Raw genomic sequence first — 22,926 nt, forward strand, 5'->3', positions numbered from 1 at the left:
AACTGGGCCTGCTGCAGTTTCTGCTGCAGACATCCCTAATGACTCCTGTGTCTCTCTGCAGGGACATGAGTTCATCAGATGGAAACCGCATCAGTGCTGCTTCTGTAGCCAGCACTGCCATTGCAGCTGCTCAGTGGGCCATCTCGCAGGTAACGTAGTGAACAAGGAACAGTGGGACAAGGAGAGTGATAATGGCTCCCGAGAACTGCTCTCGGTAGCAGGAATGTCTTTGGCTTATCCTCATTAGCTATTGGCCCATATTGACTTAGTATAGGAGTGGGGAAATGTTAGTCATAGACCAACCTGCTGGGAGCTGCATGCTTCACACACATAAGTGCGCACGCACATGGAGGATACAGACATGTGCACCCAGCTGACTCTGCCATTCCGATCAGTCATCTGACGTGGGGCTGATTTGCATCCCCATTGTGGTGCTCCACTGGATAGAGAGGGTTTATATCTTTCCGCCTAAACCAGCACCACAATGGGAGTTAAAATGACTACATCTCTACTTGACTCTGAACACATTTTTTCTCTCCTAGCAGTTCTGCTGCCCCCAGAAAGTATAGTTAGAGGAGTATGTTGTATCTAATATATGCAGAAATATTTTTTGGAATATGCTAAAAATGTGTAATTAAATACATTAAGCATAGAAAAGCCCTCTAAAAGGAATTGTTCTAGGTGGGGAAAGAATCTTTGCATGGACATTTTAGTGAAATCTTTTCCTGATAGGCCAAAGTACATAATCTCCTTTTATAACAAATTCTTTGACCAGTTTCCTGTTTGATTTTTCCAATAGGCATCACAGGGTGGTGAGGCAACCTGGGCAGCTCAAGATGAGCAGACGGTTGATTATGGCTATTACCAGCAGGATGAAGCCTATGGGTCTCAGGGTTTGGAAGCCACAATGTACACACAAGCATATTTGAAAGGGTCCCAGCTGCAGAGCGGCACATCTGGGACATCAGCTGTGGGGAAGGCTGACAAGATCCACAGTGAAAGTTCAGTGGCAGGTAAGAGGCCTGGTCTCCTCTCTCCACCTTACCTGAAGTCTTTTTCTGCCTCCTGACTGACTGTGCTCTCTCTGCCTTCTTGTCTCCTCTTCTCTCACGAAGTAGTGGAGGCATCACTGGAGCCTGGTGTGCCAGGCATAGACCCTGTGCCTGTCCTACCTACTTTCCCCCGTACCAGCCAGACCTCAGCTGTGCCAGTCACATACCAGCCAACTGGCAGCACTGAAGGGTCAAGTTCTGCCCAGGGAAATGCTGCTGCTGCTGCTCCGGTACAGTCGGAACGGAACTTTGTGTGTTTGTGTGTGTGTGTGTGTGTGTGTGTGTGTGTGTGTGAGAGAGAGAGAGAGAGAGAGAGAGAGAGAGTGTTGCAATGCTCTGTACCTCCCAACCTGCCTTTTTGTGTTCTCTCTCACAGTCTCAGTCATATACTATCGTCTCACCAGCTGTACTGAAGCCTGACATGCCTAGTACTGCTCAGCCCCCCAACGCAGGCATCTCCACCAGCACTTCCAGTTTGCCTGTTACCAGCCCTGTAGGGCAAGAGCCTTACACTCAGTACCGTGAGTGCTGGATTCTGTAGGGAACAGAGGGTGGGAAGGGAGGATGTGGCCAATGTGAGGGGTCTGGGAGTGACTGGGGATTGATGTGACTAGCTGGGGTCTGGGAGCCTTTTATTCCTAGTTCAGGAGGAAGGGAACAGGGCCAAGATCAGGTACTCTTCTGGTTTGATGTGCTGTTATTTAGTTCATTTCCTGTTTTTCTGTGCCCAATTCCAGCTGTCCCAGATGTATCCACCTATCAATATGATGAAAGTTCTGGCTACTATTATGACCCCCTGACTGGCCTTTACTATGACCCTAATTCCCAGGTGAGTTGAACCTCTCTTTGGGCCCACTTTGCTCCTTTCTGGGCATGGCCAAGAGCTGAGAAGTGATAGTTGAAAGGTAGATGCTGAAATACCGTATTTTTCGCTCTATAACACGCACCTGACCATAACACGCACGTAGTTTTTAGAGGAGGAAAACAAGAAAAAAAATATTCTGAATCAAATGTTGTACTAAACTATTTATTAAACAACCGGTATATCAGAATCATATTACAACCATGTAAAGTGAACAGCAGTCAACAGTGGCATTAAGAACCATCATCACTGTCATTAACAAATGAAGAGAGAATTTTAGGTTCGAGTACTCTTCTAGTCTTCTGTGAACCCCAAGAACTCATCAGTGCTAGAGTCAGAATCTATGAAGTTCAGCTGCTCACAATCACTGGCATCACTTTCTTCGCCATCTTCATATAAAATCTCATCTTCTTTTGCATCCAGACCATTGCTAATGCCACATTTTTTGAATGATTGTGCAACGATTTCCTCCTTCACCGAGTGCCATGATGTTTTCACCCATTCACAAACTTGAGTGATAGTGGGCCTCTTCATTCGTCCAGTAGGTGTCAGATCATGATTACCAGCAGCCATCCATTTGTTCCACTCTTCTCGCATAAAGACCTTAAATGGCTTGTTGATGGAAACGTCGAGAGGTTGCAACTGGCTGGTAAGACCTCCAGGAATTACAGCTAGATGAGTCTTCGCTTCTTTAAAACACTTTTTTGTAGTTTCGCTAATATGTGCTCTAAACTGGTCCAGTACTAATAAGGCAGGTTTTTTCAAAAGCCCTCCAGGATGTTTGGACCACACTTTTTCAACCCATACTCTCATTCCATTTTCGTCCATCCATCCTTTCTCATGAACATGTACAACAATTCCTCGTGGAATCACTTCTTTTGGAAATGTTTTCCTTTTGAAAATTAACATGGGTGGCAATTTGGTGCCGTCTGCACAGCAAGACAACACAACCGTGTAATGGGTTTTCTCATGTCCGGAGGTTTTCACAGCAATAGTTTTGGCACCTTTCAGATCCACAGTCCTATTAGATGGCACATCAAAGGTTAGCGGGACTTCATCCATATTCCCAATCTGGCCAATTTCAAATCCATTTCTCTTCCTAGCATCAATTACAAATTTATGAAAAGACAGAATCTTAGATTCATATTCTTCTGGCATTTTTTGTGCAATTCTAGTTTTCGTGTGCATAGCAAGGCCACATCGCTTCATAAATCTGTAGCACCATGATGGTGAGCCAGTAAAATCATGAATGCCTTTCTCTAAAGCAATGCGTTTGGCTTCATATATTATCATTTTTGTGGAGACTGTGATGCCATTATTCCGGTGATGTGTGATCTATTCTTTCATGGCCACGTCCAACTGTGGCCACTTTGCAGCATGTCCACGAAAAGTGTGCTTATTTTTATCTGCTTTTTGCAGCTGATCCTCCTGTTTCCTCCAATCTCTTATCATTCTTTCTGTTGGAGGTGGCCCAAAATGTCTCTCTGCTGCTCTGTTTCCATGCTCCTTAGCATATTTTACTACCTCTAGTTTAAAAGGAATCTTATATGCTAGTCTTCTCTGCTTTATCATCCTTATCAGAAAGGGGGAGGTTTTCTGCAAGAAAATACAGTTTTCTGCAAGAAAATGATGACGGAACTGTCAGTAATGTATGGTATCTCCAATACAGTGATGAAGGAAGGGGGGGGAGCTCACATTTCTCCTAGGCAAAGCAGCCAACTCCTATAGGCCTTCCCCCCCATTAATATTTGAGGGAGTCATCCTCCCCCCATGCTGATGGGCATTGCCATTCATATAAGGTACCAGTGTGCATGCACTTTGTCTTGAGATCATTGCAGTCTGTGAGATGGGGCTTACCTGTACCTGCCCCCCCCCCCCATATTTTATTGAAGTTGGAAGAGGGAGGGAGAGCTCACATTTGTCCTAGGCAAAGCAGCCAATTCCTATGGGCCTAGGTGCCCCATTAAATATTTGAGGGAGTCATCCCCCACTCCCCATTGTGGTATGTGAGGTGGGGCTTACCTGGCTGCCCCCCCCCCAATATTGTTTGAAGTTGGAAGAGGGAGGGAGGGAGGGAAGGAAGAGAGAGGGGGAACTCACATTTGCGCAGCTGCCTTGCCTCGAATGAGAGCAGAAAGAGGAGGAGACGCAGGGACACGAGCCTTGTAAGCCGCTTTGTAAGCCGCTTTGTTTGAATTTACCGGTGAGGTGCTGGGGGATGGACGGAAGGGGATGCCCTCTTTGTCCCTCCTTCTGGCTCATTGTAAAGAAAGCAGAGTAAGAGCTGCTTACATGTGTGTAAGGGAGAGCCATAGAGCAGGCAGACACTGAGAAAGAGAGGCTGTCTTCCTTCTCCGAACTTGGCTTTTACACGCGCTCAGCTGTTGCCGGCTTCCGAGCTGCCTCTCTTCTCCCACCTCGCCGGAAAGCCATAGAGCAGGCAAGCAGGCAGACACTCTGCGCTCAGCTGTTGCCGGCTTCCCAGCGACGGAGGAGGGGAGGACAAAGTCATAGAGCAGGCAAGCGATGGAGGAGGGGAGGACAAAGTCATAGAGCAGGCAAGCGATGGAGGAGGGGAGGACAAAGTCATAGAGCAGGCAAGCAGGCAGACACTCTGCGGTCAGCTGTTGCCGGCTTCCCAGCGACGGAGGAGGGGAGGACAAAGTCATAGAGCAGGCAAGCGACGGAGGAGGGGAGGGCAAAGTCATAGAGCAGGCAAGCAGGCAGACACTCTGCGCTCAGCTGTTGCCAGCTTCCCAGCGACGGAGGAGGGGAGGACAAAGTCATAGAGCAGGCAAGCAGGCAGACACTCTGCGCTCAGCTGTTGCCGGCTTCCCAGCGACGGAGGAGGGGAGGACAAAGTCATAGAGCAGGCAAGCGACGGAGGAGGGGAGGGCAAAGTCATAGAGCAGGCAAGCAGGCAGACACTCTGCGGTCAGCTGTTGCCGGCTTCCCAGCGACGGAGGAGGGGAGGACAAAGTCATAGAGCAGGCAAGCGACAGAGGAGGGGAGGACAAAGTCATAGAGCAGGCAAGCAGGCAGACACTCTGCGCTCAGCTGTTGCCAGCTTCCAGCGACGGAGGAGGGGAGGACAAAGCCATAGAGCAGGCAAGCAGGCAGACACGCTGCGCTCAGCTGTTGCCGGCTTCCCAGTGTCGGAGGAGGGGAGGACAGGCTGCCGGAAAGCCATAGAGCGGGCAAGCAGGCAGACACGCTGCGCTCCTCCCGCCTGCATTCGCTCCATAACACGCACACACATTTCCCTTTATCTTTTAGGGGGAAAAAACTGCGTGTTATGGTCCGAAAAGTACGGTACCTGCTTCTCCACCATGAGATGACTGTGCTCCCAACTTGATATGGTACACTGTCTTGGCACAAGATGCAGCTCAGACTCATGTGTGATTGTCTCTTTCCAGTACTACTACAATGCCCAGACGCAGCAGTACCTGTATTGGGAAGGTGAGAGACGTACTTACGTCCCAGCCTCAGACCAAGCCTCTGACAGCCACAAGGATGGCAGTGGACCAGGGGGTGGCAGTGGCAAGGAGGGTAAAGAGAAGAAGGAGAAACATAAAACAAAAACAGCTCAGCAGGTGAGAACCACGATTTCCCCACATCCCCTTTCTGTACCTGTTGCTCCTTATCTTAAACTTTTGCCTGCCCCCTACTTGCCCATAACTTGAAAAGCCCTTTGGTCTGCTTCCAGGGCTCTAGGTCTTGGGTCATGTAGTTACAGTGCTGCCTCAGCCTCTCAGTAAGCTTAGCTTCCTTTCTCTGGAGTGGCCAAAGGGGGAATGCCTGCATTATTCAGGTATTCTGGTGAAGATGTTGAAAAACAGTTGGATGGCATGGGGTTGTATTGCTGGAGAATAACTGGAAGTAGTTGCTGGAGGAGCATTCCTTCTCTTCTCTGGAAGAGAAAGAGAATAGCTAATTTTGGAACCTCCAGGGCCATTTTAAGTGAAAAAATAGCTGTTTTTCAGCCCTGTTGCACAGTTCCAGTTGTTTTTGAGAAACACCTATTTTCAGCCTGGACTAAGAACTCCTTTGTTCCTCCTCCCCCACCCCCTCTCCTGGATTATTCCCCACTTTTGTGTTATCTTCTGCAGATTGCAAAAGATATGGAGCGCTGGGCCCGTAGCCTCAACAAGCAGAAGGAGAACTTCAAGAACAGCTTCCAGCCAGTTTCCTCTATACGAGAGGATGAGAGGCGGGAGTCGGCCACAGCTGATGCTGGCTATGCTATCCTCGAGAAAAAGGTAACATCTTGGGTCTCCTCATCCATTACCAGGAGCAGATTAGTACCTACTGCAGCTAATTCCTGAAGCCTAAACAAAACTGAATGACCTGAGGGTGTGAGGGCAGGTTGTTCAGCCTTGTGGCATCATCTGTTTCAGTGTGTCTGCAGTGCAGTTGTGGCCTAGATGCTGCTAAGACAGAGTCCTACATCTCCCACCTTCTCTTGCTCTGCTCAGATCTCTTGTCTGTGAGACCGAACAGTGTCAAGTACTAGTCTTTCTCTCCTGCTAATGTGAGAAGTTCTTGTCAAGAGTATTGTTTCAGCAGTGAGCACATCTGTGAAGCCGTGATTTTCAAAGGGCCAGATGGGTCTCTTTCAAGAAAGCAAGCTTCTGTCTTGCCTATGCTAATTAGAGTGTTGGCCTAAATTAAGGCCAAGTGGCCCTGTAAGGAGAACCACCTGTGTTTGATCTCTTCCCAGGGCTGTGGGTCATGCAGGGGCTGGCTGGATGAGTGAGCAGAAAGAAAGCATGCTGTTCATTTAGGGAAAGAATGCGAGGACTTCTGTTAATGCTTCTTTTTTTCCTTTTCCTTTTCTGGGTATCCTCAGGGGGCTTTGGCTGAGAGGCAGCACAGTGGCATGGACCTGTCCAAGCTGGCTGGTGATGATAGACTGGTAAGCCTTTCCCTTTCCACTTAACCCCCAGTTCAGGTCTTCTGGGTCTTATAGAATAATGGGTGCTGGTGCAGGGACTCTCTGCTCTTGTCTCCTTTTAATGGTGAGGGAATAGGTGAGGTGCACAATATGAACATGGGGAAGTCTTCCACATAAAGCCCTCAGAAGTGGGGGCTTCCTCCAAGGCAGTCGAGCTGTACGGTGCATCGACTCTCCGCTGTGAGCCCATGGTGGTCTGGGTAGAGTAGGCTGATTCAGGGGTGAGGGAAAGGAGACAGGGGTAAGTCGCCTGTGGGGTCCTTCTGAATCTGATTCCAGCTGAGATATATTCCGTCTTGTGACCTTGCTTAACTTGGCAGAGTCCCCCACGAGGATTAGTGGCTGCTTACAGCGGGGAGAGTGACAGTGAGGAGGAGCAGGAGAAGGCTGCTGACCGGGAAGAGAAACTGACAGATTGGCACAAGCTGGCTTGCTTGCTTTGTCGGAGGCAGTTTCCCAGCAAGGAGGCACTTATTCGTCACCAGCAGCTCTCAGGATTACACAAGGTATGTAGCTGACAGAAGAAAGAATTGGAGATCTTGATTTCAAGCAAACTATGGGTAACTCTGTTAAGTTCTATAACAAGGGTGTCTCTGGATCTTAGATTAAGACTTATACAACAAAAAATAAGCTTTAGAATTTACTGGACTCCAGTTCGCTTGTTTATGAAAGGACTATCTAAGGCATTAGCTGCTGGAGATGGAACAGAGATAATGCTGCCCTAAACATACGTTTGTACAATGTCCTATATTGAACATATTTTGGCAGAAGGTGATACAGGTGAAACTCGAAAAATTAGAATATCGTGGAAAAGTTCATTTATTTCAGTAATTCACTTTTAAAAGGTGAAACTAATATATGAGATAGACTCATGACATGCAAAGCGAGATATGTCAAGCCTTTATTTGTTATAATTGTGATGATCATGGCGTACAGTTGATGAAAACCCCAAATTAACAATCACAGAAAATTTGAATATTGTGAAAAGGTGCAGTAGCTATTCAATCCATAACACCTGCAATGGGTTCCTGAGCCTTTAAATGGTCTCTCAGTCTGGTTCAGTAGGAAGCACAATCATGGGGAAGGCTGCTGCCCTGACAGTTGTGCAGAAAGCCATCACTGAGACCCTCCGTAAGGAGGGAAAGCCTCAAAAGGTAATTGCAAAAGAAGTTGGATGTTCCCAAAGTGCTGTTATCGAAGCACATTAATGGAAAGTTATGCAGAAGGGAAAAGTGTGGAAGAAAAGGGTGCACAAGCAGCAGGGATGACCGCAGCCTGGAGAAGATTGTCAGGAAAAGACCATTCAAACGTGTAGGGGACTTTCACAAGGAGTGGACTGAGGCTGGAGTTAGTGCATCAAGAGCAACCACACACAGACGGATCCTGGAGATGGGCTTCAAATGTCATATTCCTCTTGTCAAGCCGCTCCTGAACAGGAAACAACGTCAGAAGTGTCTTACTTGGGCTAAAGAAAAAAAGAACTGGACTGTTGCCCAGCAGTCCCAAGTCCTCTTTTCTGATGAGAGCAACTTTTGCATCTCATTTGGAAACCAAGGACCCAGAGTCTGGAGGAAGAATGGGGAGGCACACAATGCCAGATGCTTGAAGTCCAGTGTGAAGTTTCCAGAGTGTTGGTCCACTGTGCTTCATGAAGTCCAGGGTCAACGCAGCCGTCTACCAGGAGATTTTGGAGCACTTCATGCTTCCTTCCGCAGACGAGCTTTATGGGGATGCTGACTTCATTTTCCAGCAGGACTTGGCACCTGCCCACACTGCCAAAAGTACCAAAACCCATGGAATTACTGTGCTTGATTGGCCAGCAAACTCACCTGACCTGAACCCCATAGAGAATCTATGGGGCACTGCCAAGAGAAAGATGAGAGACATGAGGCCGAGCAATTCAGAAGAGCTGAAGGCTGCTATTGAAGCATCCTGGTCTTCCATAACACCTCAGCAGTGCCACAGACTGATAGCATCCATGCCACGCCGCATTGAGGCAGTAATTGATGCAAAAGGGGCCCAAACCAAGTACTGAGTACATATGCATGCTGCTACTTCTCAGAGGTCCAATATTGCTGTATTTGCAATCCTTGTTTTGCTGATTTCATTTAATATTCTAATTTTCTAAGATTGTTAATTTGGGGATTTCATCAGCTGTACGCCATAAACATCACAATTATAACAAATAAAGGCTTGACATATCTCGCTTTGCATGTCATGAGTTTATCTCATATATTAGTTTCACCATTTAAGTTGAGTTACTGAAATAAATGAACTTTTCCACGATATTCTAATTTTTCGAGTTTCACCTGTAGAGACGGTCAACATGCTATACAGAGCAATCTTAAATCCTTTTCAATTATATACCCAATACATGGAATCTAACAAAGGGACAATATGAATGGACTCTCCACGCCCCCCAAAAGTCTGGTGTTGATGAACTGGAAAAATGAAAATGCAGCTCCCTTTAATGATTGGATTGAAGAAATGGACAAACTCTCAACACATGAACAAGTTGTGTACAAATGTAAACTTGCCATGGACAAATTCAATGTTATTCATTTTTATTAGGGATTCGGTTACATTAGTAGAGAAACTACCGTATGCATTGAATGCACTTTAAATATGCAACACCAGATGGTGCCAGAGAGCCAGAATTGTTTAAAAACTGGATTTCTCATTGGATTTTTTTTCTTTTGTCAAAATGGTCTAATTTCTGCCTTATTTATAGCGCTTTTTTCCTGTGTTTAGATCCACCGTAAAGGTCTTAGTTAACTACAAGAACAATTTCCCCCCTTTTCTGTAATGTATACAATATATTTTTTTCTGTTTTGTTTTCTACATGGATACTATTTCTTGTTTCTTCTTTTTTGTGTCTTGCTCGTGCACTTGTAATTTTTATTTTTCAATAAAAAATATAAAATAAAAAGTTATGTAGCTGACAGAGGCACCAGCTTGCAAAGGTGATTGGGGTGGGGGACCAATATTGAGAACATGTCAGGAGGAGCTGGAGGTGGAGCCAAACACAGCGGCCGCACAGCTCAATGGCTCCGCCGCCGCCACCAGCAGAGGCTGCTCAACCCTCATTCTCCTCTCCTGTAGGAGGAGGAGAAGGAGCCGGCTGCTGTAGGCAGGCTGCACTTGGCTCCATTCTTTGGCTCAATGCTTTTGGGGTATGGGGGGCAGTCCCTACCCCAAAAATATGGGTGGCTCCAAAAGGGCTCAGCCCCTAGGAGCCAGCACTCCAGTAGCTGAAGTGTCTTGGTTGCTTTTGATACCATCAACTCTAGCATCCTCCTGGGACTGCTTGGCAGATCTGAGATTTGGAGGCGTTACTTTGAGGTGCTGTCTACAAATTAAACTAAATATGCAAACTAAATATGACATAATAGGCATCACTGAAACCTGGTGGGATAAGTCCCACGACTGGAATGTAATAATGGAGGGATACAATCTATTTCAGAGAAACAGACCAGACAAGAAAAGAGGAGGAGTGGCGTTATATGTCAGGGATGTGTATACCTGTGAAGAGATCCAAGATTTAGAACCTCAAAGCCAAAGAGAGCATTTGGGTCAAAATTAAGGGAGAGAAGAATAACAGGGACCTCATTGTGGGAGTTTACTATAGATCCCCAAGCCAAACGGAGGACATAGATGATGCCTTCCTGGAACAGATGGCCAAGCATGCAAAAGGAAGGGAGATAGTAGTAATGGGGGACTTCAATTACCCGGATATTTGTTGGATGTCAAACTTAGCCAAGAGCATAAGGTCAAACAGATTCCTCACTGGCCTTGCAGACAACTTCGTTGTCCAGAAAGTGGAAGAAGCAACAAGAGGAACAGCCATTTTAGATCTGGTCCTAACCAATGTTGATGACCTGGTTAGTGGGGTAGAAGTGGAAGGATCATTAGGTGCGAGTGATCATGCTCTTCTGAAGTTTACTATACAGCGGAAAGGAGCAGCCAAGCATACTAGGACTCAATTTCTTGACTTTAAGAAAGCCGACTTCATAAAACTTAGGGAAGTGCTGGGTGAGATCCCATGGACAGTAATACTAAAAGGAAAGGGAGTTCATGATGGCTGGGAGTTTGTTAAGAGGGAGATAGTAAAAGCACAACTTCAGGCAATACCAATGAGACGGAAACATGGAAGGTGCCTAAAGAAGCCAGGGTGGCTATCTAAAGAACTTTTAACTGAGTTAAGATTAAAAAAGGATGTGTACAAAAAATGGAAAAGGGGGGAAACCACCAAAGAGGAATTCAAACAAATAGCCAGCACGTGTAGACACAAAGTCAGAAAAGCTAAAGCACAGAATGAACTCAGGCTTGCTAGAGAGGTTAAAAGCAACAAAAAAGGCTTTTATGGGTATGTTCGTAGCAAAAGGAAGAACAAAGAAACGGTGGGGTCACTCAGAGGAGAAGATGGTGAAATGCAAACGGGAGACAGAAAGGGCTGAACTCCTCAATGCCTTCTTTGCCTCAGTCTTCTCCGATAAAGAAAACAATGCCCGACCTGAAGAATTTGGAGCAAATGATTCAGCAGAGGAAACAGCCCAGAATAACTAAGGAGATAGTACAAGAATACTTGGCTATTCTAGATGTATTCAAGTCTCCAGGGCCAGATGAACTGCATCCAAGAGTATTAAAAGAAGTGGCAGATGTGATCTCAGAACCACTGGCAGTCATCTTTGAGAATTCCTGGAGAACAGGCGAAGTCCCGGCAGACTGGAGGAGGGCAAATGTTGTCCCTATTTTCAAAAAGGGGAAAAGTGAGGACCCAAATAATTACCGCCCAGTGAGTGGGAAGATTCTGGAGCAGATCATTAAACAAACAGTCTGTGAGCACCTAGAAAGGAATGCTGTGATCACCAATAGTCAGCATGGATTTCTGAAAAATAAGTCATGTCAGACTAACCTGATCTCATTTTTTGACAGAATTACAAGCCTGGTAGATGAAGGGAACGCAGTGGATGTAGCCTACCTTGATTTCAGCAAGGCATTTGACAAGGTGCCCCATGATATTCTTGTAAAGAAGCTGGTAAAATGTGGTCTTGACTATGCTACCACTCAGTGGATTTGTAACTGGCTGACTGACCGAACCCAAAGGGTGCTCATCAATGGTTCCTCTTCATCCTGGAGAAGAGTGACTAGTGGGGTGCCACAGGGTTCTGTCTTGGGCCCGGTCTTATTCAACATCTTTATCAACGACTTGGATGATGGACTCAAGGGCATCCTGATCAAATTTGCAGATGACACCAAACTGGGAGGGGTGGCTAACACCCCAGAGGACAGGATCACACTTCAAAACGACCTTGACAGATTAGAGAACTGGGCCAACAAACAAGATGAATTTTAACAGGGAGAAATGTAAAGTATTGCACTTGGGCAGAAAAAATGAGAGGCACAAATACAAGATGGGTGACACCTGGCTTGAGAGCAGTACATGTGAAAAGCATCAAGCACCAGTGTGGTGTAGTGGTTAAGAGCGGTAGTCTCGTAATCTGGGAAACCGGGTTTGTGTCTCCGCTCCTCCACATGCAGCTGCTGGGTGACCTTGGGCCAGTCACACTTCTTTGAAGTCTCTCAGCCCCACTCACCTCACAGAGTGTTTGTTGTGGGGGAGGAAGGGAAAGGAGAATGTTAGCCGCTTTGAGACTCCTGAAGGGGAGTGAAAGGCGGGATATCAAATCCAAACTACTCTTCTTCTTCTTCATCATCATCTAGGAGTCTTGGTTGACCACAAACTTGACATGAGCCAACAGTGTGATGCGGCAGCTAAAAAAGCCAATGCAATTGTGGGCTGCATCAATAGGAGTATAGCATCTAGATCAAGGGAAGTAATAGTGCCACTGTATTCTGCTCTGGTCAGACCTCACCTGGAGTACTGTGTCCAGTTCTGGGCACCACAGTTCAAGAAGGACACTGACAAACTGGAACGTGTCCAGAGGAGGGCAACCAAAATGGTCAAAGGCCTGGAAACGATGCCTTATGAGGAACGGCTAAGGGAGCTGGGCATGTTTAGCCTGGAGAAGAGGAGGTTAAGGGGTGATATGATAGCCATGTTCAAATATATAAAAGGATGTCACATAGAGGAGGGAGAAAGGTTGTTTTCTGCTGCTCCAGAGAAGCGGACACGGAGCAATGGTTCCAAACTACAAGAAAGAAGATTCCACCTAAACATTAGGAAGAACTTCCTGACAGTAAGAGCTGTTTGACAGTGGAATTTGCTGCCAAGGAGTGTGGTGGAGTCTCCTTCTTTGGAGGTCTTTAAGCAGAGGCTTGACAACCATATGTCAGGAGTGCTCTGATGGTGTTTCCTGCTTGGCAGGGGGTTGGACTCGATGGCCCTTGTGGCCTCTTCCAACTCTATGATTCTATTCTAATTATGTTGTTGCAGTACACCTTAGGCCTACATAGTTTTTGGTACAGGTAGCCCTGTTCAGGGAAGTTTTTAATATGTAACGCTGTACTGTTTTTAACACTTGATTGTGAGCCACCCAGAGTGGCTGGGGAAACTCAGCCAGATGGGCGGGGTATAAATAAATTATTATTATTATTATTATTATTATTATTATTATTATTATCTTGAAATTTACCATGTGCTGCTTTAGCTATTTTCTTTTGGAAGTGATATTTGGTTGTTGTTTTTTGGTGATGTAAGGAGTCTTTCGGCCTGGGGGCCACATTTTCTTCTGTGCAACCTTCTGAGGGCCATATGCCAGTGATGAGCAGGGCCAGAGGCAAAACTGAGTGGAGCACTGGATGTCATTTTGACCTTTTTATAGTAGTCTAGTTTTAGACATCCCATCCTCCATCAAGGGAAGCAAGAGGCATTGTCCCAGCCAAAAACACTCCAGGGCAGAGGGAAGTTGCTGAGGGGTGAGGCAGAGGAGGAAGTTTCTTTGAACATAGTCCCAAGGGCCTGTAGGGCCATGTTTGGCCTCCAAAGTTGAGGTTCCCAACCCCTGCCTTAGAACTGAAACACACAGGTAGATTATTAATATACTTATATAGAAATAAAACATAGGTGCTGAAAACTGAAGTGGGAATCTTCAGGCGCCCACCTTAACCTTGTCTCTATTTTTTATTACAGATAGGTAGCCATGTTGGTCTGCCATAGTCAAAACAAAATTAAATAAATAAATAAATAAATTCCTTCCAGTAGCACCTTAAAGACCAACTAAGTTAGTTCTTGGTATGAGCTTTCGTGTGCATGCACACTTCTTCAGATACTTCTATTTTTTATATTCTCCCCTGTGCAGCAAAATCTGGAGATTCATCGGAGGGCACACTTGTCAGAACAGGAGCTTGAGGCACTTGAGAAAAACGACATCGAGGTAGGTATGGGAGTAGAGAGTGACCCCAGGAGGGTGAGGGTTACCTGGCCAGTGCCTTATTGCTGTCTCTTCATGACCACCAGCAGATGAAATATCGAGATCGTGCAGCTGAACGAAGGGAAAAGTATGGTGTTCCTGAGCCACCAGAACCCAAGAAAAGGAAGTATTCAGCTGTGACACCAGCCACTGTGTAAGTCCCACCATGCCCCTGTGGTTCTCCCTAAGTGTACTAAGGGTGAGATAAGAGATCCCTTCTGGAGCAGTCTCCTTTGGTAATGGTGAGAGGCATTTCTATCCCATAGTGACACATCCTTAGTGTCCTCTGTGCAACATGCTATTTCCTTTTTGCTCAGTTGGCAAAGTTAGAAGGCAGGGCATCTGAATATGTCCCTCTCTTCTCCCACCTTCGTTTACAACAGGGATTTTGAACAACCAACGCGGGATGGACTTGGCAGTGACAACATTGGCAGTCGCATGCTACAAGCCATGGGCTGGAAAGAGGGCAGTGGTTTGGGTCGCAAGAAACAGGGGATCGTTGCCCCTATTGAGGTACCAAAATACCTTGCTCAAGTTACTGTGGATAAAGCAAAGTGTATAGTGCTCGTATTTTTGAGGAGCATTTAGTCTTCCTGTTACTTCCCCATTTTTGCAAAAACAACCTAAAATAAGGGAGGTAGGGAGGAAGTAGTTGGGCTTTCTTGCTTGGTGTGAGTTTTGCAGGCATGGCTTTCTTGTCCCTGCCATCACCATTGCCCCCACTTCAGAAAAGGTCACCTCAGCACATGGGAAATTAGGACAATTGAGAAAGAGGCCCTTTGGCAGTATGTTGAGGAGAACTTGCACCAGAAGGAAGTACAAAGTGGTGGTATTAGTCTGTTGTAGGCAAGGAGGGACCTCAGTGGGGTGTCCTAACATTCTGGGTGAAATGTGGTTTGGGACAAAAGCTGTTCCTCTAAAAATGTCTGATGCACATTCTTTTTTCTTTTCTACATAGGCCCAAACACGAGTGCGTGGCTCTGGCTTAGGGGCCCGTGGCAGCTCTTACGGGGCGGTAGCATCAGAGTCCTATCGTGAAGCATTGCACAAGACGATGCTGACTCGTTTCAATGAGTCAGAATGAGCTCTTCAAGGAGCACCCACCTGTACAGTATTTTGCTGCTGAGTGTCTCCCTTCACCCATCCCTCACTTTCACAAAATGTTCCTTTTGGTTGACTTTTTTTTTTTTAATTAAATGTTGAAATGGGCAATAGGTTTTTGTTTTTTTAACATAGCTGAGGCCTGTGGAAGAAGTGGTGCAATCCTGGCCCTTGTTCAGTTATGAAGCACTTACGGGAACATCTACATATAACAATGGTGTAGAAATACATTAATTTACTATACCACAAGCTCTGCACATAACTCTGCTGGGGCAGCCATTGTTGAATCCAACTGAAGTCCATGCCATGATTACTGGTCCAGCAAAAACCAACCAACAGAGAAGACCTCTGTATCAACCACAAGGACAGCCTTTTCCTTCTAGAATGTTCGGTGTAGCCCTTCCACAAGCTCTACATAATGAGGTTCTGAAAGAAAAGTGAAATCTATTAAAAGAGTCTGTTTCTAGCCATGGTGCAGTGATGCATGCATACCTATACAGAGCGAGCCCCTGCTATATCTTGCTCTTGTATCCTTCTCGCCCCTCATACATAAATTTCCTCTTACCAGACAAGCCACCTTTCTCCTGCAGCCTACCTCCATCAGGTTGGATGTAGCCATGTCTGATAAGGAAATCCAGAGCCACCATTGCACAGTTGGGCTTGAAATCTGGAGATCCAATGGCCTCTTTCACCTGCAGAAGAGGAATACAGTGGTACCTCAGGATACATATGCTTCAGGTTACAGACTCCGCTAACCCAGAAATAGTACCTTGGGTTAAGAACTTTGCTTCAGAATGTTAACAGAAATCATGCTTCGGGGGCGCGGCAGCAGCGGGAGGCCCCATTAGCTAAAGTGGTGCTTCAGTTAAGAACCGTTTCAGGTTAAGAATGGACCTCTGGAACGAATTAAGTACTTAACCCGAGGTACCACTGTATTTACAGTTCACATATCTCTCTCACTAGAAGGTGGCATGCTAATTGCCATGACCTTACTTTGTTTGCACCCTATACAGGGTAAGGTAAAGGGACCCCTGACCATTAGGTCCAGTCGTGGCCGACGGGGGTTGCAGCGCTCATCTCGCTTTATTGGCCGAGGGAGCCGGCATACAGTTTCCGGGTCATGTGGCCAGCATGACTAAGCCGCTTCTGGCGAACCAGAGCAGCACATGGAAACGCCATTTACCTTCCCACCAGAGCGGCACCTATTTATCTACTTGCACTTTGACGTGCTTTCAAACTGCTAGATTGGCAGGAGCAGGGACCGAGCAACGGGAGCTCACCCCGTCGCAGGGAGTCGAACTGCCGACCTTCTGATCGGCAAGTCCTAGGCTCTGTGGTTTAACCCACCTATACAGGGTAGCTGTGTCTTATTAAGAATGTGAACTTGGTTAGGAAGCACAAAGTCCACTGGTGGATAATTGTTTCCAGTCAAACAAAATTCTAGGCTATGTGAATTTAGGAGGAGGAAGAGACCCAAATTCAGAAGTCAACCAGCCGCCTATGGAATTATTGCAGTTTATACATAATTACCACACTGCTTCTCAGATTATTATTACACTACCTCAAAAATTCTTTTATCAAATTACCAACCATCCCTCTCTAGACTATTTCTTATACAGGCACAGGAATTTATAACCCTAACCAACCATTAGAGCTTTTGGCAGGTGGTTTTATGAAAGCGAGTAACTTTGAGGAAGTCATGTTAATGGGAGGCCTTAACCCATTGTTGTAATTTACAGTGTAATTCTCTGCGGTATCAACTTCTGATTTGCAAAAAGAGTCATTTTTTGCCCTAAGTCAAGTTACACCTACTAACCTTCTCAAGTGGCCAGAGGTAGAACTGCTGCACCTCTCCGTCTCCCACCTGGGGCACAAAACCTTCAGGCAACTTCAGGTCAAATACAAACTGGCATTCAGCATAGATGCCTCCCTGTGCACCCTCATAGGTGTAGCTGGGGTGGGGTGGGAGAAGGCAGGGGAAAAAGTTCGGCAGTATTTATGACTGTGGAGACAAGTTGCATTAGGTTCTTATTTGGTTGGGGAGGGAGGTAAACTTTGATCTGAATTACTGAGAATCTGCCTTTTCCAGAATAGCTACAGTGATTCTGGTGTTTGACTCTCTGCTTCATCGATTCCTACTGATGTTTGGAAAAGCTGGTAGAGAGGGAGAGAAATGAAGGCAATCTACTTTCTATACTTGAGGCACATTAGAAATATACCTAAGCTATGGTAGATATTTTCATGATTAAGCTCAGTTAGGATTAGTTTGTAAGAAGCAAAAGGAGGCAAATCATGAATGGGCAAGGCAGCTGGTGGGACAGAACAGGAAGTGCTGCTCAAGGGTCACAGTCAGAGTTGGCAGTCTTAAGCCCTGGCACCAGAGGCCTTGCCACATACTCCTTGTGCACCAATGAAAAGGTGGCTTTCTACAATATAGCTGGAATTCTCAAATACAAGCTTGAAGTGTCTGTGCTCATACAACAAATTTGCAGAGGCACAGAATACAAACAGCCTTTCTTATACAGGCCTTGGCTTTTAAATATTAATTTTCCCCTTACCTACACAACTGCATTTTCCTGAACTTGAGGTAGCTTTTTAATATTACCTGATAGTTCCGGCAGCTTTGGCAAGTGCAGTGAGAGAAGCGGGGATGCAAGCTTCTTCCTGGCTTTCCTTCACCAGCGTCTCTCTGACACCCAACCCTGATGCAATGCCCCCAGCAGCCTAAGGCGAGCGAAATGAGGGATTAATATTGAGCTACTATGGTAAATGGGCACAAAGCAGCTCTGCTCCCCCCGAATTGGCCCTAGTACCTGGTAAGCTTACTACCCATTTAGTGGATGATGGTCCCCAATTGTCTGTTATCTTGTGCCTCAATTTGCAGAGTGGGGAGAATGAGTTCACCTTTAATGCTGGGCACCAAGCCGCCTGGTGAAATGGCTCATGCTGAAATACTCATTCACTTACCAGACAGGTGCATGTTTTGTGCATTCAGCCTTTTAGCTCACTATTCCCTGTGGCTGTTATCTGACCAGCCCCATAGAAGAACACTTGATTATTGAGAGCAGCTCCCAACTCTCACATCAAAGAGGCAGACCTATTGCCTTTTCCATCTCATCTCTTACCATGTTGTCCAGCAAGCCAGGATAAGTCAGTTTGCTCAGCGCCCTCCTGGCCAACCACATGAACATCTGCCCATTGCGCCAAGTGTAGCCGTTCAGGTGGGTGCCATAGCGCTTCACTCCAAACAATGCTGGGTGCAAAAGAGAAACAAAAGTAACTTGTCCAGGTTAATCATTTCCAGATGCAACCCCAAAAAGAGTACAGGAGTGGGCCGATCTTCCCCCTACCACCGCCCAAACACTTGGCGTATTATGTAGGCCAGGATTCCTCAACCTCGGCCCTCCAAATATTTGAGACTACAATTCCCATCATCCCTGACCACTGGTCCTGCTAGCTAGGGATCATGGGAGTTGTAGGCCAAAAACAGCTGGAGGGCCAAGGTTGAGGAAGTCTGATGTAGGCTGAGATAATTAACACTGCTTAGAGAATAGGAGTTTCTTCCGTAGAATGACAGGAAAGCCCCGTATTGGAGGGGCACCAGGAAAACAGCCAGAGTTGCAAGTGAAAAGGAAATGCATGGTGAGAAGATTGAATATGCACTTACTTTGCACTTTTGCTGTGCAATATTCTTTAGCTTCTCTTGTAGTCATTCTATAGAGGAAGTCACTATCAACATCTCATTTCCAAAATTCCCAGCTTATATTAAGATGCCTGACAAGGTTTCACAGGCCTGGAACAGCTGCTAAATGAAGCTACACAGAAAAAGCACTGGATCAAAACTAAACCTCAACTGCCCATAAAAGCCCCACAGATCTCCTGAAGTGCTGCAATTCTGGAGTTATCATTTTATTGAAATGATGTGTGAATTTCAAGCCTTTCCCCATAAGGAAACCTGTGGAGTTTCAGAGGGTGGACGGGGCAGAAAAAGAACTGAAGAGAGTAACCAGTGCACTCTCATTCTGTAAAAATAGAGGGAACTGGGAACAACAAATTTCAAGGGAAAGCCTCCCTGTGATATGTGTTTCCAGGTGCTCAACCCCTAAGCCCAGATGACTAGGAAGAACAAAGCAAGATGAACGCAGAACAGTTTGCAAGCAGTAAGCAGACAACGCAGTCCTGGCTGGAGATAAAAAGCAGGCAGTTCTGAAAAGGAATGAAGCAATCAGGCTTTAGTACCTTAAGAATCTGTCTTGGGTTGTAAAGTATTATCCCTTTTTATAGATGGGGAACTGAGTCTGTGACAATGTCTGAGACCACCTAGTGCACAGTTGACCAAGTCAGGATTGGAACAGAAGCCTCCCACTTCACATTGAATGCTGTCTCATTTTCAAGGACAAACATTATTATTGGGGTGATATCCAACCACCCAGCCACATGGGTGGGGTATAAATAATAATTATTATTCTTAAATCATACCCAGAGTAGACCCCCTAAAATCAATGGGCTTGCATTCATGTTTCATTCACTGCACATAGTCCTTTATAGAGCACGGAAGCTAGATTTCTCCAGCAGGGTAAAAAAGGAGATATTTGGACAAATCTGCACTTGAGCTCTTAGCTGTGCTCCTAACTATTACCATGGATGGAATTGGACAAATGCTTCTAGGAGGTCTCTCTTAATTACTTCTGCATGAATCGTGTCTCATATCAATGGAATACAAAGCAAGGAAGTCAAAGGTTTTTCAGACTCACGAGTTGCAGAGCGCTCCATGCTGAAGAGAGGCGTGTCACAAAAATAGGGCATCACACTGTAGAGCTGCAATGAAAGCAAGTTTTGGTTCATGGACAACTGTTTCATTGGCCCAACCACTCCTTCCTCCCAGAGCTAGTATCCTGAATGGAAGCCCTGGGTCCCTCCCACTTGACCCTTACAGTATTCAAAGACACCCATGGGTGCCACATGGCCTTTCGCCTTCCTTGGGTGCCTGGTAATCTCACCTCCTCTCTCCACTCCTTCAGGCAAGGGAAGTCTTGCTGTGCTCTCATTTCCCTGAGTACTCCTTCCACAGCATCTGTTCTTTGCTCAGAGGATGCCAGCTTCTTGTTAAGTTCCACGCAAGCAGGCACACCATCACCCCAAGACACCAAGAAAACAGCTGGATACTGACAGAGATATCTGGCTACAGAGGGCAGCACGTGGCCCACCTGCTGTCCAGCAACCATAAATGGCAGGCACAAAGCCTTCGAAGAACCTGCAAGGGATGAAGCTGTCAATTTGTAATCATTTTGCCAAGTCCTAGTTCCTATGAGCAGGGCCATATTTAAGTATATAAAAAATATTTTAATTTTTATGCCTCTGCTGCTTTGCAGCATCTCTGATCAGCGTAAGCAATAACATGGACTCTTTTTAAAAAGTTTATTTTGATAGGGAAGCTACCAGCATGAGTTTGACCAAACTGCAGGAGGCAGTGAAAGACAGGAGTGCCTGGCGTGCTCCAGGGGGTCCAGGGGGTCACGAAGAGTCGGACACGACTAAACGACTAAACAACAACAACATTTTGATAGGGAAAGGCATTTTGGACACGGGCAAATGCTTCTCAGCTTGGAATTGCTTTCTTACACGTTTACTCAAAAGAAGGTTTCATTGATTTCAGAAGCACCTACACGCAAGTAAGATTGCAGCCTGAATTTCATAGAAAAGCATGTATAAGATAGCAATCGTAGACTGCAAGAGTTTATTTCTGTCAGGGTGATAAGACTATGGCAATATTCAAAGTGCTTGCCCTGCTCCCCAAACAACACTGCTGACATATAACGTTATTTTTCTTAAAACAAAATAAAAAAATTCCTTCCAGTAGCACCTTAAAAACCAACTAAGTTAGTTCTTGGTATGAGCTTTCGTGTGCATGCACACTTCTTCAGATACTGAAGAAGAAATATCTGAAGAAGAACTAACTTAGTTGGTCTTTAAGGTGCTACTGGAAGGAATTTTTTTATTTTGTTTTGACTATGGCAGACCAACACGGCTACCTATCTGTAACTGGAATTATTTTTCTTGTTCTCTATTGCTTTTGGGGGCAGGCAATTTTCATCCTATCGTTGTTATATTTTAAAACTAAGGAGTGCCTATTTTAGGGTTTGTCAAGTGGAGTCCCGATGAACTAGACCTGGCCAGGAGCAGATATTGGTCATTTGGTGCCCCCACCAAAATGTGAGGACAAAATTTGGTGCCCCCCCCCCCAAAAAAAATATTATTGGCACAAGAATTCCTTTTTGTACAGTTGCTTTTTTATGGATCTTCTCAGTTGGCTGCTGTCTTAATTTTTGACCCCCTTCTTTACTGCAAAGGGCTGTGGGCAATTGGAAAAGCAGCGAGCTTGCTATGGAGCCTGAGAGAGGGGAGAGCGTGAACTGGAATTAGAGGTCATAGAATCATAGGGTGGGAAGGGACGACCCGGCAAGGCAGGAATCTCAGCTCAAGCATCCCTAATCGAGGGCCGGCCAAGCTCTGCCGAGAAGCTTCCAGGGAAGGGCCGCCCACCCCCCTGCGACGGGGAGAGTTCTGTCGGTTGTGGCTTCGGGCCCCGCGAGGGCAAAGGAGTCCTGCGTCGCAGGGGCTGGACTAGATGCCCCCGGGCCGCCCCTCTGGTCGTGGCCCTACCTGCTCCGTGGAAAGAGTTCATCCTCCGCAGCAGCGCCCTGACCCGCGCCGACCAGCCGGCGGCCGCCATGCCTCCCCAAGCGCCGCCCCCGCCCCGCCCCGCCCCGGGCCAGGCCGCGCTCTCTCCTTCGCCGGCGCCGGGCGGCTCTCGCTTCGCCTTCGGCGGGCTTCCCGGAATAAGTGGGTCTGGAGGGGAGGGAGGGCTCGCCTCGTTGTGAAGCTCCCCGTGTCCCTAGGAGGAAGGGCGGTATAGAAGCGGGATAAAAAAATTGGAAAAATCAAAAATGGAGGAAGAGCCCACGGAATCTTCCCTGCCCCAGAATGTCAATTTGGCACTTTTTCCTGTTGCTGTGCAGAATTCAAAAGCATACTCCCAAGTTTTCTTCGTCCTAGCCAGGGCTTGACAGATTCCTCCAGAGTTCAGAACAATGGACAGGCAGCACATTTAACCAAAAAAAGAAAAAGGACTTTGTGCAACACTATAATAACCTGTAAAATAAAATGTAGAGAACTAGCATTGTGTTTTAAAAATAGAATAAATAAGTCCACAGTCAGGAGGCTATCCCAGTGGGTTCTCCTGCAAGATGGGTGAAAAAGGCAGTGTGCCTTTGACTAGCGGCACTGAGGGGGTTGCTGAACTAAATGACCACTTGATCCTCCAAGTGTCCATGGATCAAAGGCCTCCTTCTCCAGACCAACACTGTTTCCCACAGTGGGAACCAGATGCCAAGGCGCTCCCCAGGAAGCCTTTGCATCCCGGAAGCTGTCCTTCCCTGCCCTTGGCTTCAGCACCTGCTATTCTGAGGTTTCCTGCCCCAAGGGATGGAGGCCCCAGACAGCAAATTCCCATGAACAGACCTACCAAATCAAAGAATCAGACTGAGTCAGGCTGAATTTAGGGAAACAAACTTTTATTACACT

The 22,926-nt window shown here is 46.4% G+C and overlaps 2 protein-coding genes and 1 long non-coding RNA gene across 6 annotated transcripts in view; 1 reads left to right on the top strand and 2 right to left on the bottom strand.

Annotated features, from left to right (window-relative positions):
• RBM10 (RNA binding motif protein 10) overlaps positions 1–15,453 on the top strand; it is a 55,864-nt gene extending 40,411 nt beyond the window's left edge. The window contains exons 12-24 of one of the 4 annotated variants that reach the window (XM_079958676.1): positions 62–149; positions 800–1,013; positions 1,116–1,282; positions 1,429–1,573; positions 1,790–1,881; positions 5,331–5,507; positions 6,024–6,173; positions 6,764–6,829; positions 7,189–7,374; positions 14,131–14,205; positions 14,289–14,395; positions 14,625–14,754; positions 15,200–15,453. In XM_079958676.1, the coding sequence (XP_079814802.1) occupies positions 62–149; positions 800–1,013; positions 1,116–1,282; positions 1,429–1,573; positions 1,790–1,881; positions 5,331–5,507; positions 6,024–6,173; positions 6,764–6,829; positions 7,189–7,374; positions 14,131–14,205; positions 14,289–14,395; positions 14,625–14,754; positions 15,200–15,325 (1,723 nt within the window). In that variant the 3' untranslated portion in view covers positions 15,326–15,453. The remainder of the gene's footprint in view (positions 1–61; positions 150–799; positions 1,014–1,115; positions 1,283–1,428; positions 1,574–1,789; positions 1,882–5,330; positions 5,508–6,023; positions 6,174–6,763; positions 6,830–7,188; positions 7,375–14,130; positions 14,206–14,288; positions 14,396–14,624; positions 14,755–15,199) is intronic. The other 3 variants (XM_079958677.1, XM_079958678.1, XM_079958679.1) reach the window with 3 other exon arrangements.
• LOC307206052 lies at positions 2,064–4,400 on the bottom strand. The gene is made up of 2 exons (XR_013834238.1): positions 4,015–4,400; positions 2,064–3,530 (listed from the first exon to the last, which is right to left on the bottom strand). It is a non-coding gene; the product is annotated as an uncharacterized lncRNA (long non-coding RNA).
• A 136-nt stretch (positions 15,454–15,589) lies between the features above and the next one.
• LOC307206000 (uncharacterized protein) lies at positions 15,590–22,670 on the bottom strand. The gene is made up of 9 exons (XM_079958791.1): positions 22,342–22,670; positions 22,006–22,237; positions 20,343–20,596; positions 20,097–20,160; positions 18,468–18,595; positions 17,948–18,066; positions 17,159–17,294; positions 15,938–16,034; positions 15,590–15,768 (listed from the first exon to the last, which is right to left on the bottom strand). The coding sequence occupies exons 1-9, from the start codon at positions 22,372–22,374 to the stop codon at positions 15,722–15,724; spliced, it is 1,110 nt and encodes a 369-aa protein (XP_079814917.1). The 5' UTR covers positions 22,375–22,670; the 3' UTR covers positions 15,590–15,721.
• Positions 22,671–22,926: the final 256 nt, after the last annotated feature.

This window comes from Podarcis cretensis (assembly GCF_951804945.1).
Source record: "Podarcis cretensis genome assembly, chromosome: 17".
Taxonomy (NCBI): domain Eukaryota; kingdom Metazoa; phylum Chordata; class Lepidosauria; order Squamata; family Lacertidae; genus Podarcis; species Podarcis cretensis.

Coding starts and splice junctions, on each gene's coding strand:
- LOC307206000 (XM_079958791.1), bottom strand. CDS start 22,374: ATGCTTTTGAATTCTGCACAGCAACAGGAAAAA. Junction 17,295..17,947: donor AAAGCTGCCGGAACTATCAG/GTAATATTAAAA, acceptor ACCCCACCCCAG/CTACACCTATGAGGGTGCAC. Junction 15,769..15,937: donor CTACATCCAACCTGATGGAG/GTAGGCTGCAGG, acceptor CTTTTCTTTCAG/AACCTCATTATGTAGAGCTT.